A 14,513-nucleotide genomic window follows, 5' to 3' on the forward strand; every position below is an offset into this window, starting at 1 on the left:
GTTGTGCGATTACCCGCACAACATGATGCTGCCACCCCAATGCTTCACAGTTGGGATGGTGTTCTTCGGCTTGCAAGCCTCCCCTTTTTTCCTCCAAACATAACGATGGTCATTATGGCCAAACAGTTCTATTTTTGTTTCATCAGACCAGAGGACATTTCTCCAAAAATTACGATCTTTGTCCCCATGTGCAGTTGCAAACCGTAGTCTGGCTTTTTCATGGCGGTTTTGGAGCAGTGGCTTCTTCCTTGCTGAGCGGCCTTTCAGGTTATGTCGATATAGGACTCGTTTTACTGTGAATATATATACTTTTGTACCTGTTCCCTCCAGCATCTTCACAAGGTCCTTTGCTGTTGTTCTGGGATTGATTTGCATTTTTTACACCAAAGTACGTTCATCTCTAGGAGACAGAATGCATCTCCTTCCTGAGCGGTATGACGACTGCGTGGTCCCATGGTGTTTATACTTGCGATCTATTGTTTTTACAGATGAAAGTGGTACCTTCAGGTGTTTGTAAATTGCTCCCAAGGATGAACCAGACTCATAAAGGTCTACAATTTTTTTTCTGAGGTCTTGGCTAATTTCTTTTGATTTTCCCATGACGTCAAGCACAGAGGCACTGGGTTTGAAGGTAGGCCTTGAAATACATCCACAGGTACCGACAAGCCAAAACTTTTGTTTGTTAACAAGAAATTTGTGGAGTGGTTGAAAAACAAGTTTTAATGACTCCAACATAAGTGCATGTAAACTTCCAACTTCAACTGTACTGTAGGTGGTGAAATGTATGGAAGCAGGTGATGATGTAAACCTTAGCTGAAAACATACACACCACTACTACTTCCACCAAGTTCAATGCCAGATACTTTTCTCCCAGAAGGTTTGAGTGGCACTTGGATGTGCTACTGTGATAATGAAGATGGTTTGCCCAAGACTACCACAACAATTACATTGTATATGCTAAATGTGTTTCAACTGTACAAGAAAGAAAATATTTGGGCTTTAAGAACTACTTTTTATTCAATGAGGCTATGCAAAGCATAGATGACAATACTTTTCAGTTCACCCATACAACAATATAGCATATTATTAAAGTACAGTATGTTTACAATATCATAAACAATAGTCTATTACACTTTTCAAATTACTTTTTATATATGCTTATGGTTTAAGGGGCACTTTTGTCATGACGACAAGCTGAAGGTGCTATCTACTCAAATGGCACAACAGAATCATTCAGATTGGCAAAGCACAGCATATGGCACCCATCCTGTATAACTGAGGGATGTCTCCTTTCATATCTGGAAAAGGACGAAGTAGAAGTTGAAACTGATGCAACATTGCTCATCTTCACAGGGGGCATCCAGTCGACATGGGTGTCTTGATAGAGGTCAGCTGGTGAATCTACAGTACATAAACTAATTATAAGCACTCCAGGTTACCTATACCATCAGGACACTTAAGTGTTTGGTTGTGTTTTATTCATTTAGGTGTTTTAGTGTCATATAAAGATGACATATATTGATGGGCTGGAACAACCAATAGTCAACACAGCAAGTTGTCCTATACCATTGAGGTCTTTCTCCTATGTCTATAAATGATCATCAAGTGGTACCGGAGCGCCAAGTCTAGGACCAAAAGGCTCCTTAACAGTTTCTACCCCCAAGCCATAAGACTGCTGGACAAATAAAATAATCAAATGGCCACCTGGACTATCTACATTGAACCACCCCCCAACACACTTTTGTTTTTACACTGCTGCTACTCGCTGTTTATTATCTATGCATAGTCACTTTACAAATGACCTCGATTAACCTGTACCCCCGCACATTGACTCGGTACCAGTAACCCCTGTATATTGTATCATTATTGTTATGTACCTTTCTTGCATTTCCATGTAATTGATTTATTTAGTAAATATTTTCTTTACTCTATTTCTTGAACTGCATTGTTGATTACGGGCTTGTAAGTAAGTATTTCACTCTAAGACCTACACCTGTTGTATTCAGCGCATGTGACAAATTACATTTGATTTGATTTGTTCATTGGGTTATTATATGAATTATGATAACCACTGGAGTTTTTTGGACATTAATGTCCTCCAGGGTATATGGATGTCATATTATACAATTTGCATCTCCCCTTTTCATGGTCTTGGCTAGAAGGGATACAGCTTTTGTCAAATTAATGTACATTTGACATTTCATAGCAGATTAGGAGAATTTACGCAGCAAGTTAGGAGAATTAAGCTAAGGTTTGGGAAAGGGTTAGGGTTAGCTAAAATGCAAAAAATAAAATAAAATAAAAAATCGGCCTAGATTACATAGATGCATTCAAGACAAGGTAGTTTTAATTGATCTGTTATCAGTAGAGTAGGCATATTAAAAAAGATTAGGCTAATGTATCCAGTCATATAAAGTGTAGTAGAATTGCATTAAATATTTATCAAAGGCCACATTTTTCCTGTGCAAAGGAAAGAAACGTCTCTGATATAGCCTAAAAGCCAATGCCACTACGTGCTTATTAATAGCCTAAATTATCACTATCCAATCTACTCATCACATTAGGAATAGTAGGCTTACATTAGTCTGCAAATGCAATGATATAGGCATGCAATCCTTTGTTATAAAGGGGAATTTGTATGGTGAAAAAGAATTACCCAAAACTTGAAACTCATGCGACACATTCTAATAGCTAGACTACAAGCTATCTAGCTAGCTAATTTTGGCTAACTTACAGTAGACAGTGTTGTTGTTAACACCTGATCATACATGACTTACCAGTCATGAAATGATCAGAGCACACCCTGTACTGACAGCTGTCTGGCTTAAGGTCTAGACCAGCAAAAAGGTTTCTTCGCTTTTCTTACAGTTCTTGAGTCTTGTCTCATTGCTATCACGAAAGGTGTTTCATGATTGAGAGGAATCTGTCAACATATTTTTTCCCGTTGTCTTTCCTGCCTTGTTAGAGCAGCCAAATACTCCACAGAAAATGACTGTGGTGATGAATCAACTATGTTATCATGCAGTTTAGGCTAGCTACTCGACTGTTGTTGTCAGAAGAATTAATGTGATGGTCTTCCAACATGGCCGCCAGGAGGCGTCATACGTCAATTACAAGACCTCTATAGAAAGTACGACACATTATCGACGGATACTACAAAGTGGAGTATTGTATTCTACAGTTTACTAGAGAATACTATAGAATTCTATAGTAAGTACTATAGTATTCTTTAGCAAACTGTAGTATTTTCTATGTGGGAGTGATTGGTAGATAGGTAACAATAACAAATCATACATTGAATATCTCTTTAAGCATGGTCGAGTTAATAATTGTACTGTGGATTATATATTAAACGACCTATACATATCAAAGATAGTGATCCTGAACTGAGCTGCAGCACAGGAACGAAACTGCTCAAGGATGTTATGATTAGGCCATTGGTGATTTAAAACAGCTACAGAGTTCTATGTCTGTGATTGTAGAAAACTGATGATGGATCAATATTGTAGTGACTTCACAATAATGACATGAATGACAGAGTGAAATTAAGAATATAAATATACAGAATATAAATATTCCAAAACGTGCATCTTGTATGCAACAAGGAACCAAAGTAATACTGCAAAAAAAACAGCAAATGGATCTCTTTTTGGCCTAAATGCAAAGTCTTATGTTTGTCGCAAATCCAACACAACATATCACTGAGTAACTGCCTTGTTATTTGTCAAGCATGGTGGTGGCTGCGTCATGGCTATGCTTGACATCGGCAAATACTGGGTAGTTTTTCAGGATAAAAAGAAACGGAATGGAGCTAAGCACAGGTAGAATCCTAGAGGAAAACCCGCTTCTGTCTGCTTTACACCAGAGACTGGGAAAGGAATTCACCTTTCAGTAGGACAATAACCTACAACACAAGGCCAAATCTACACTAGAGTTGCTTACCAAGAAGACAGTGAATGTTCCTGAGTGGCCAAGTTATAGCTTTGACTTAAACCTGCTTGAAAATCTATAGCAAGACTTGAAAATTGCTGTCTAGCCACAATAGCCAACATCTTGACAGAGCTTGAAGAATTTTCAATAGAATAATGAGCAAATATTACACAATCCAGGTGTGCAAAGCTCTTATAGACTTACCCAAGAAGACCCACAGCAGTAATCGATGACAAGGTGTTTATAATGTGTATTGATTAAGGGAGCAAAATACTTATGCAACAACTATATTTTTGTTATTTAAATTCTATTAATCTAGAAAAGAATTCTAGAATTTTTTTCGTCCACTTTGACATTACAGAATATTTTATTTAGATTGGTGACATAAAAATTATAATTAAATCAATTTTAATCCTACTTTGTAACACAATAAAATTGGAAGAAATCCAAGGCGTCTGAATACATTTGCAAGGCACTGTAGTTTGACTTGAAATTATGTTTTTGTAAAGTAAATATCTTGAATGGTATACATAACCCACTTTAAAGGGGATGGATGGTGAAGCTGAGTCGCTTGATTTATTTTAGGGTGATTTGTGAATGAAAATAAGAGTATGTTCTCATAGCCTACAGGTAAATCCATTTGAATTCAATCACTTTTTGACAGCATCCCTTTTGTTTTAAACAAAACTTTCCATGGAAGAAGTGGTCAGAAAGTTACTTTTTGGACGTGAATGCCAAAACATTAAGGAGATAAAGGTGCTCAAAGTTGACCATTTGCATACCCCACACTACCATGAGACATCCATGTATTCATCACTGGAAAATAAAATGGTTGAAATAAAAGATCCCAGAAATGTTCCATTTGCAGAAAAAGGTTATTTCTCTCAAATGTTATGCATACATTTGTTCACATCCCAGTTAGTGAGCATTTCTCCTTTGCCAAGATAATCCATCCACCTCACAGGCATATCAAGAAGCTGGTTAAACAGCATGATCATTACACAAGATGCACCTAGTGCTGGGGACAATAAAAGGCGACACTTAAATGTGCAGTTTTGTCACAACACAATGCCACAGATTTCTCAAGTTTTGAGGGAGCGTGCAATTGGCATGCTGACTGCAGGAATGTCCACCAGAGTGGTTGTCAGAGAATTAAATGTTAATTTCTCTACCTTAAGCCACCTTCAACGTAATTTTAGAGAATTTGGCAGTAGGTCTAACCGGCCTCACAACCGCAGACCACGTGTATGGCGTCGTGTGGTCGAGCGGTTTGCTGATGTCAACATTGTGAACAGAATTCCCCATGGTGGTGGGGTTATGGTATGGGCAGTTATAAAAAACAGTGTAGGCTTCGATTTTTTTCTTATTCTCATGTGTTGTAATATGTACATCATCTGAGGTTTTAGTGTTTTGCCGCCATCGGTTGAGACACAACATGCTGTTGAATGCAGTGTGGGTGTCATTTCAATCATAGCAATAGAATTCATAGAATGGACCTATCCCTTCAGACCACTGCAACTTAGCTGGTATGCCACTGAAATTGTAACTTCTAATTACTGCCACAAAGATGGCCATCGGTCCATCCATTGTTCAATGACAACTTAAATGTTAATGTCTATCTATTATCTATATTTCTGTGATTTCAACAGGTTTCCTATAGAGGATTGACAGTTCATTTTAAAACAAGTCAACATTCTCTGATGTCTAGACCTCCAACCATCTTAGTCAAAAACATCAGATGATGTAAAATAGGATCAAGCTACAACATATGCAAATATGAAAAACAGCTGTTTATTTCAAGAAATTATAAGATAGTTTGACGACCCTGTTTGTAAGCTTTAAATAACATAAAGCTCAACATTTATATTTTCCAGTGATGAAGACATGGATATCTCATGGTATTGAAGGGTATGCAAAAGGGATCAACTTTGAGTACTTTTATCTCTTGAATGTTTTGGCATTCAGGTCCAAAAAGTCACTTTAAGTGCACTTCTACAATGGGCAAATATGTACGGGAGGTTTTGTTCAAATCAAAAGGAGTGTTGTCAAAAAGTGATTAAATTCAAAGGGATTTACCCCTACTCATAATGCCCAAGAGCATGCTGGGGCCACTCATTCTCTTTGGTTTTTGGTCATCAATGCTTGTTTCTGAAAAGTAGTCTAAACCCAGATTGTGGATTACAACACACTACTTTTCTTAGGTAAGGAGGCATTTTTGTGATTAAGTAATTCCCTTTAAAATGCAGGAAGGAGCGCCTTTCGTGGAATAAAATGATTAAAAAAAGACTATGGAAAGAAAAAGACGAGGACAATTACTGATAATATTTACAAGAATTTTAAACTCCAATGCACTCCACATACTAAATAACTACAAACTCAACCGCAAGGGAGGCAAACAGTTGATGCAAAATAGAATTCCTATAAAGTGTGGGCCTTGGAGTGCAGCGGCATTGATTTTGCTGTAAAAACATTCTCATTTTTCCATAAACATCCCCGTAGTTTTATGACTTCATTACCTATCGAAACAGGAGTAGTGGTTTACTTGCAATTTATGATCAAAATCGTCCTCACTGTGACTTGTCACCACTGAACTGAGCAGCCGGAGAAGACTGAAATCTTTCTGTAAACTTTACAAAGCATTCTCCATTGAACTGATAGCTTCAAATTGACTTAGTAGGCTGGACATAGTAGGCTACAGCACACAGCTAAAGTGACAAACTTACCATTCCATCATCACCACCTTACGATGCCGATATAGTCCAAACAACAACTATCTCCACCTCATAAATCAGAGAACATCTCTCTATCTCCACCCTGTCCTCGAACCCACGTCCAAAACAAAGGTGCTGAGGTTAACAAAATGAAGAGAGTGGAGCTGCTGGTCCACTGAACAACTGGAGGAATTGGCTCTGGTGAGGGAAATACAGAAATCTCAGAATGTATCGTTGAATAAACTGGCGAGCGTAGAGAGGGGCTTGACAGGCAATCCATTAGTGTGGGGCTGGGGCCCAATGGTGTGAGCCGGACAGGCTACTGCACTTTGATTTCCTGTCGCTGCCGCTGTGACGGATGGCGCTGCTATAGAGGGGAGGCGATGCAGCCAGTCGTGGCAGGATTCATGACCGGCCCGGCACCCAAGATCCAATACCTCTTGTCGTGGAAATTCAGTACTGAGAGAGACTCGGTCTTGGTCATTTCTTCAAACAATCATCTTTATTTTATATTGATTTCTAACCTTCCCATAAGCCACCTTGGTTATCTACACAGGATGGTCTTAGTTTCCCAGATGCCAGGAAGATGAGACAATGAGGCATTGTTCTTAACTCTTCCAGGCTCTCTCTATCTCGAGTCACACACACCACATCTTGTCTATAGAATGCTAGCTTTTAGGTTTTTATCACCAACACAAGTCAATTGTCAGCTTCAAGCTATCTCTAGTAGGACCCATGTCCTCAACACCCAGACTAGCTGCAGGGTGCTAGAGTGGAGACCATGAAACACAGCATTAGCAGGACAGAAATATCTTACTGTTTGTTAAGTAAATAATTGTTACATATTCAACAAATGAGGTGAATACATAATTTTCCCCTCACATTCTCTTTGTTAGGCAACTAGGGGCTTCCAGAGGCCTCCGGGGGAGGTGGAGATGGGCCCTAGGAGCACTGAGTAGCTGTGTAAGATCAGGTGTGGTTGAGATACAGTATACTGTATATATAAAAGTATGTGGACACGCTTTCAAATGAGTGGATTCTGATATTTCAGCCACATCCATTGCTGACAGGTGTATAAAATCGAGCACACAGCCATGCAATCTCCATAGACAAACATTGGCAGTAGAATGGCCTTTCTGAAGAGCTCAGTGACTTTCAACGTGGCACCATCATAGGATGCCACCTGTCCATCAAGTCAATTCATCAAATTTCTGTCCCGCTAGAGCTGCCCCGGTCTACCTTAAGTGTTGTTATTGTGAAGTTGTCTAGGTGCAACAGCGGCTCAGTTGCGAAGTGGTAGGCCACACAAGCTCACAGAATGGGACTGCCACGTGCTAAGGTGGGTGGCGCATAAAAATTGTCTGTCCTCGGTTGCAACACTCACTACCGGGTTCCAAACTTCCTTTGGAAGCAACGTTAGCACAATAACTGTTCGTTGGGAGCTTCAAGAAATGGGTTTCGCTGGCCGAGCAGCCGCACACAAGCCTAAGATCACCATGAGCAATGCCAAGCTTCAGCTGGAGTGGTGTGAAGCTCGCCGCCATTGGACTCTGGAGCAGTGGAAATAAGGTCTCTGGAGTGATGAATCACGCTTCACAATCTGGCAGTCCGACGGACTAATCTGGGTTTGGTGGATGCCAGGAAAACGCTACCTGCCCGAATGCATAGTGCCAACTGTAAAGTTTGGTGGAGGAGGGATAATGGTCTGGGGCTGTTTTTCAGGGTTCGGGCTAGGCCCCTTAGTTCTAGCGAAGGGAAATCGTAATGCTACAGCATGACATTCTAGACGATTCTGTGCTTCCAACTTTGTGGCAACAGTTTCAGCATGACAATGCACAAAGGGAGGTCCGTACAGAAATGGCTTGTCGAGATCGGTGTGGAAGAACTTGGCCTGCACAGAGCCCTGACCTCAACCTCATCAAACACCTTTGGGATGAATTGGAACACAGCTGCAGGCCAGTCGTAATTGCCCAACATCAGTACCCAACCTCACTAATGCTCTTGTGGCTGAATGGAAGCATGTCCCAGCAGCAATGTTTCAACATGTGTTGGAAAGTCTTCCCAAAAGGGTGGAGGCTGTTATAGCAGCAAAGGGGGACCAACTCCATATTAATGCTCATGATTTTGGAATAAGATGTTAACGAGCAGGTGTCCACATACTTTTGGTCATGTAGTGTTTGTGCACATTCGTACAATAGGGAAGTGGAGGTGAATTTATGTCCACACTATCTAAGAGGTATCTGACTTGAGTGATGGGAAAGTTCAGAAGACTTCAAATGCTGGAGGAGCACCCAATCCCAAATCAAATCGACCTCTATGGACGTGTGACAACCTGAGGATTGGACAGGTGTAAGCGATATGGATAGAATTCTAGTCAATCAGAGGGCAAGTTGGAGCTACTTAGACTGGCTGACAACAAACTCTAAGTCTTCCTGACTTCGGAGTCCAGAAAGGCTCCTTGATGTTGTTGGCATAATGAAGGGGGCTGGGCTTTTTTACTGATTGATTCTCCTCTGTGTCTTTCTCATTCAAACACCCACATGGACAACCACACACAGCCCCCAAGCGCCTCCCCCTTCCAATACAACTGTTGGATTTTCTAACAACGAGAGGTCTCAACTAGAGGTCGACCGATTATGATTTTTCAACGCCGATACCGATACCGATTATTGGGGGCCAAAAAAAGCCGATCCCGATTAATTACAACAATACTGAATGAACACTTATTTTAACTTAATATAATACATCAATAAATTCAATTTAGTCTCAAATAAATAATGAAACATCTTCAATTTGGTTTAAATAATGCAAAAACAAAGTGTTGGAGAAGAAAGTAAAAGTGCAATATGTGCCATGTAAAAAAGCTAACGTTTAAGTTCCTTGCTCAGAACATGAGAACATATGAAAGCTGGTGGTTCCTTTTAACATGAGTCTTCAATATTCCCAGGTAAGAAGTTTTAGGTTGTAGTTATTATAGGACTATTTCTCTCTATACGATTTGTATTTCATATACCTTTGACTATTGGATGTTCTAATAGGGACTTTAGTATTGCCAGCCTAATCTCAGGAGTTGATAGGCTTGAAGTCATAAACAGCGCAATGCTTGAAGCACAGCGAAGAGCTGCTGGCAAATGCACGAAAGTGCTATTTGAATGAATGCTTACGAGCTTGCTGCTGCCTACCACCACTCAGTCAGACTGCTCTATCAAATCATACACTTAATTATAATATAATGACACACAGAAATATGAGCCTTAGGTCATTAATATGGTCAAATCAGGAAACTATAACTTCGAAAACAAAACGTTTATCTTTCAGTGAAATACGAAACCGTTCTGTATTGTCACATCCTGACCATAGAAAGCTGTTCTTTTCTATGGTAGAGTAGGTCAGGGCGTGACAGGTTTTTTTTCCTAGTTTAGTTTTTCTATGTTGGGTTTTTGTTTGGGGTGATCTCCAATTAGAGGCAGCTGGTCATCGTTGTCTCTAATTGGAGATCATACTTAAGTAGGTGTTTTTCCCACCTGGGTTTGTGGGAGATTGATTTTGAGTTAGTGTATGTTTCACCTCTGCGTCACGGTTTGTTGTTTTGTTCTTGCGTTATGTGTATGTATTGCTTAGTTTCACAGTGAAAATAAAATGTGGAACGACACACACGCTGCACTTTGGTCCGCTCCTTCCTACGACAACCGTGACATGTATTTTATCTAACGGGTGGCATCCCTAAGTCTAAATATTGCTGCTACATTGCACAACCTTCACTGTTATGTCAAAATTATGTAAAATTCTGGCAAATTAATTAGTCTTTGTTAGGAAGAAATGGTCTTCACACAGTTCGCAACGAAACAGGCGGCCCAAACTGCTGCATATACCCTGACTTTGCTTGCACAGAACGCAAGAGAAGTGACACAATTTCCCTAGTTAAAAGAAATTCATGTTAGCAGGCAATATTAACTAAATATGCAGGTTTAAAAATATATACTTCTGTATTGATTTTAAAGAAAGGCATTGATGTTTATGGTTAGGTACATTGGTGCAACGACAGTGCTTTTTTCGCGAATGCGCTTGCTAAATTAACCGTTTGGCGAAGTAGGCACCGCATCGATTATATGTTAACAGGCACCGCATCGATTATATGCAACGCAGGACAAGCTAGATAAACTAGTAATATCATCAACCATGTGTAGTTAACTAGTGAGTATGTTAAGATTGATAGTTTTTTATAAGATAAGTTTAATGCTAGCTAGCACCTTACTTTGGCTCCTTGATGCACTCGCATAACAGGTAGTCAGCCTGCCACGCAGTCTCCTCGTGGAGTGCAATGTAATCGGCCATAATCGGTGTCCCAAAATGCCAATTACTGATTGTTATGAAAACTTGAAATCGGCCCTAATTAATCGGCCATTCCGGTTGACCTCTAGTCTCAACCCCCCAGGATTTTTTTTTTGGAGAACCAATCAAAGTTCAAGCCAGTTTTTGTGGGAATATTGCAGCAACAAACGGACTCCTGTCCAGACCAGTGTGTCACGGCTCTCCCTCGCTGTGTACCACGTGAGCCAGGCTAGGAGCTACTACCATATCATATCTAATCCTTTCAGATCTCCACAAGTGCATAGGAGGTAGGGGAAAGTGGTCGATTTGGGATCAACGGAAAGAGAAGTCAGTGGGGATAAAATAGATCTATGTAGTGGTCTTGTGTGGTTTAGTTGGTAGAGCATGCTTGCAATGGCAAATGTTGTGTGTCCGACTACTGTTGGGGCCACCCATACGTAAAATGGATGCACGCATGACTGTAAGTCGCTTTGGATAAAAGCATCTGCTAAATGGCATATATTATTATAATAGTTTATATGCAGACTTTATGTAGGCCTATACTTTATGAAGTCTTTAGACATTCCCTGGGGGCTTCATCTGTAGCCTTACAGCATGGGAGTGGGTTGTGAAAGATTAAACTCAATTGATCAGTTCGTTTCTACAGCCCGTAACAAGGTAATGAATGAATAATAGGATTGTAACAGACTCAAACACAGCATCCTTTTGTCAATCCTTTCGGGTCAAAGAAATGAATATAGGGATAAAATATTGTTGTTTGAGAGACGAGGAGCCGAGGAGGACATAGTGCATTTGCCATAGTGCATTTGCCTTGTGAACCAGAGAGAAGAAAATGAACACAGTAGTAATAAGTGAATAACCAAGTTCCTAAGCGTTGGTGTCCTTCACTGTTAGACATGACTATGGAGTTCCAAATCGTTGCCGAGGTAACGGAGAGAAACATGGTTTTGCTTTCCATTCTGTGGACGAGTGAAGGTGTAATTGCACTAGCGCATACATAATTCAACACGGAAGGCTACTACTGTCATGGAATGGCAAGGAATGAATACAAACCAGTATGAAATCATTAGGCACATGATGAAGAATAATAGTGTAGGCCTAATAGCTAAATGAATAGGCTACATTATAGCCGGGGATAGTCCAAAGCATACATGACAGTAGTAGTGCTTCCCGTATTCATCTATTGAGTAGGCTAACAACAATTATAAACTGGGTAGTTTGGGTCCTGGATGCTGATTGGCTAAAAGCCATGGTATATCAGACAATATACCACGGGTATGATGCAAAATTACTTATTTACTGTTGTAATTGCGTTGGTAACCTGTTTAAAATAGCAATACGGCACCTCTAGGTTTGTGATACACTCTTAGAAAAAAGGGTTCCAAAAGGGTTCTTCGGCTGTCCCCATAGGAGAACCATTTTTGGTTCAAGGGAAATCCCTTTTTGGTTCCACGTAGAAACCTTTTGGGTTCCATGCAGAACCCTCCGTGGAAAGGGTCCTACATGGAACCCAAAAGGATTCTACCTGGAACCAAAAAGGGTTCTTCAAAGGGTTCTACCTATGGAGACAGCCGAAGAACCCTTTTAGGTTCTAAATAGCACCTTTTTTTCTAAGAGTGTATATGGCCAATATACCATGGCTAAGGGCTGAATCCAGGCACTTGGCGTTGCGTCTTGTGAAAGAACGGCCCTTAGCTGTGGTATATTGGCCATATAACACCTTCTCGGGTTTTACTGTTTAAATAATCCCTAACACACCCATACAAAAGGTCTACAATACCAACCCTAAGAGAGGGTAATTTTTATGTAAAAAGCAATAAAACAAAGCAAAACAACATTATTCTGTAATTATAATCATACAGTGAGATATCAGTATAGCAGTATCAAGAAGATGATCCATTTGCATCTGTCCTATCTCCTTGCATGAATAAAAGCGTACAGTAAGTAGAGTAACCATGGCATGCATCATGTAGGCTATGCACTTACCCTCTCTCAGGCGATGGGAGTAGATGACCCACAGGAGCAGCAGACAGCAGAGTGACGCTCCTCCACCAGCCGAGAGCTTCTTCATTCCCTTTCCCGACCGTAGCCCCGTCTCGACGTATCCCTCGTTGTTCCCACTTTTAAAGTGGCGTTCAAATGGGTGAATACTTATTCGTGTGGTGTTCTGATAGCCCGTCGTTGGCATCCATTTTGCGGAGGAAAATCCAAAAGATTATGATTGACAGGATCCCTTATTACAAAATGCCCCTTTTATCTTATCCTGTGACTCTGTCGATGATTTGTTGGGAGTGGAACACCGATAGAAGCGTCATAGCCCAAAATTGAATCAAAATTAGATGTCAATTTGGCAAGTTTCTCAACACATTCAAATTCAGGAGAATATTCTAATGAAACATCAGCTATATGAAATAGCCTACCATTCATCCCGGTGGAGGTTACAGGTTTATCCCATGTAGACCGTAAGGTGTAACTATCCACGGACTGTCGATGGAAAGATAAGCCTTGTGCAAAACGCGGAGGCGAACACCAAAATCTCCGCAAGAATCGTAAGCAACTTTGCGCTTGAAAGTGAATAGCCGACGACGGAACCTGTACCGTACCCACTGACTGTTCCTTCCGCCCAATAAAAATAAAAGTTAAGCTAGTGAAAATCAACAGGATATACATTTCTGCAAGGTAAATTGTGATGTGCAAGCGACTGCAATAAAAGTCAACATATTAAGGCCGCTTATAAAATTGATCTTTTGTTGGATTCGTTTTGTATACACTTACAAAACGTATTGCATTGGTCAGTTATTGGAATTATTTGGACAAGATTGATAATTAAAATTAGGCTATCGGTGTCTCCATCTCTGTCAACTGGGCACAGACATCAGTTCAACGTCTAGTTTTGATTTACATTTGGTTGAGTTGTCAACTAACATGAATTCAACGTGAAATAAACAAAAAAATTCAAGTTGATTACTTTTTGCAAATCCAATACATTTTCCAGGTTGATTCAACATTATCACATTTCAGTAGAGTCAGATGAGGAAGGGGAGGACCATCCTCCTCAGGGAATAAAAATACAACATTTAAAAAGTTATCCTTTTTAGATAAAACTATACTAAATAATCACATCACCAAATAATTGATTAAAACACACTATTTTACAATGAAGGTCTACAGTAGCCTCAACAGCACTCTGTAGGGTAGCACCATGGTGTAGCCGGAGGACAGCTAGCTTCTGTCCTCTGAGTACATTGACTCCAATACAAAATCTTGGAGGCTCATGGTTCTCACCCCCTTCCATAGACTTACACAGTAATTTTTACAATTTTGGGAGGATGTCCTCCGACCTATCAGAGCTCTTGCAGCATGAACTGTCCACCCAATCAAAGGATCAGAGAATGAATCTAATAGTGAAAGCATAAGCTACAGCTAACTAGCACTGCAGTGCATGGGGTGGCAGCGTAGCCTAGTGGTTAGAGCGTTGAAAGGTTGCAAGTTCAAATCCCCGAGCTGACAAGGTACAAATCTGTCGTTCTGCCCCTGAAC

The 14,513-nt window shown here is 40.3% G+C and overlaps 1 protein-coding gene across 1 annotated transcript in view; it reads right to left on the bottom strand.

Annotated features, from left to right (window-relative positions):
• LOC106566952 (chemokine-like protein TAFA-5) overlaps nt 1–13,584 on the bottom strand; it is a 65,089-nt gene extending 51,505 nt beyond the window's left edge. Inside the window, exon 1 of the mRNA XM_045693335.1 lies at nt 12,960–13,584. Coding sequence (XP_045549291.1) covers nt 12,960–13,161 — 202 coding nt within the window. The 5' untranslated portion in view covers nt 13,162–13,584. The remainder of the gene's footprint in view (nt 1–12,959) is intronic.
• Between the last annotated feature and the right edge of the window lie 929 nt (nt 13,585–14,513).

This window comes from Salmo salar, chromosome ssa13, assembly GCF_905237065.1.
Source record: "Salmo salar chromosome ssa13, Ssal_v3.1, whole genome shotgun sequence".
Classification (NCBI taxonomy): Eukaryota; Metazoa; Chordata; class Actinopteri; order Salmoniformes; family Salmonidae; genus Salmo; species Salmo salar.